General features: G+C 46.8%; 1 protein-coding gene across 1 annotated transcript; it reads left to right on the top strand.

The window, feature by feature from the left end:
* Positions 1–53: 53 nt before the first annotated feature.
* On the top strand, positions 54–478 carry SARC_18189 (hypothetical protein; the record flags this gene model as incomplete). Its single annotated transcript, XM_014287729.1, has 2 exons — positions 54–63; positions 237–478. Coding segments are annotated over 2 exons (252 nt in total), but the record flags the coding sequence as incomplete, so codon positions are not given.
* Positions 479–586: the final 108 nt, after the last annotated feature.

Below are 586 nucleotides of genomic sequence, written 5' to 3'. Positions count from 1 at the left end.
ATTGCGGTCTAATGACTACAATAACAACTTACACCGGCACTCACGGACAACCAATGCTGGCGTGTACCTTGTCTGTACCTATGTATATATAATCAAGGTATGGGTTTAGAGACGCTTTTCACCCAAAGATGCATCACCCAATAATATCCAACAGACCCCCGCCCAAAACCGGTTAACCCAATCTCTCCCAACCTCCTTTGACTCATTTCTTCCTCTCCCAAACCCCCTTCTTGCAGCCACAGTAGTACAACCAACCAGCGCAGCCCTCGGCACCGAATGGAACGATGAGGATGGAGAGGTGACCATCACCAAGCTATTCCTGACCAGCCAGGCCCACACACGAATAGTATCATTCCAGGGTATCCGATCAGCCACAGAACTGGAGCGGTTGTTCCACCGAAACTTTCCCAGTCACACGTTCACGTCGCCTTTTCCGACGCTGTATATCACTGACCCTGAGTACAAAGTACAGTATGAGGTGTGTACGAAGGGGGATGGGGGAGGAAAGTTGTTTAGAAGCGTATATATATATATATACATATATCTATATATATATATATACATGTGTGTGTGTGTGTGTGTGTGT

Source organism: Sphaeroforma arctica, assembly GCF_001186125.1.
Source record: "Sphaeroforma arctica JP610 unplaced genomic scaffold supercont1.14376, whole genome shotgun sequence".
Classification (NCBI taxonomy): Eukaryota; class Ichthyosporea; order Ichthyophonida; genus Sphaeroforma; species Sphaeroforma arctica.
This window is presented reverse-complemented; position numbering and strand designations above follow the sequence as displayed.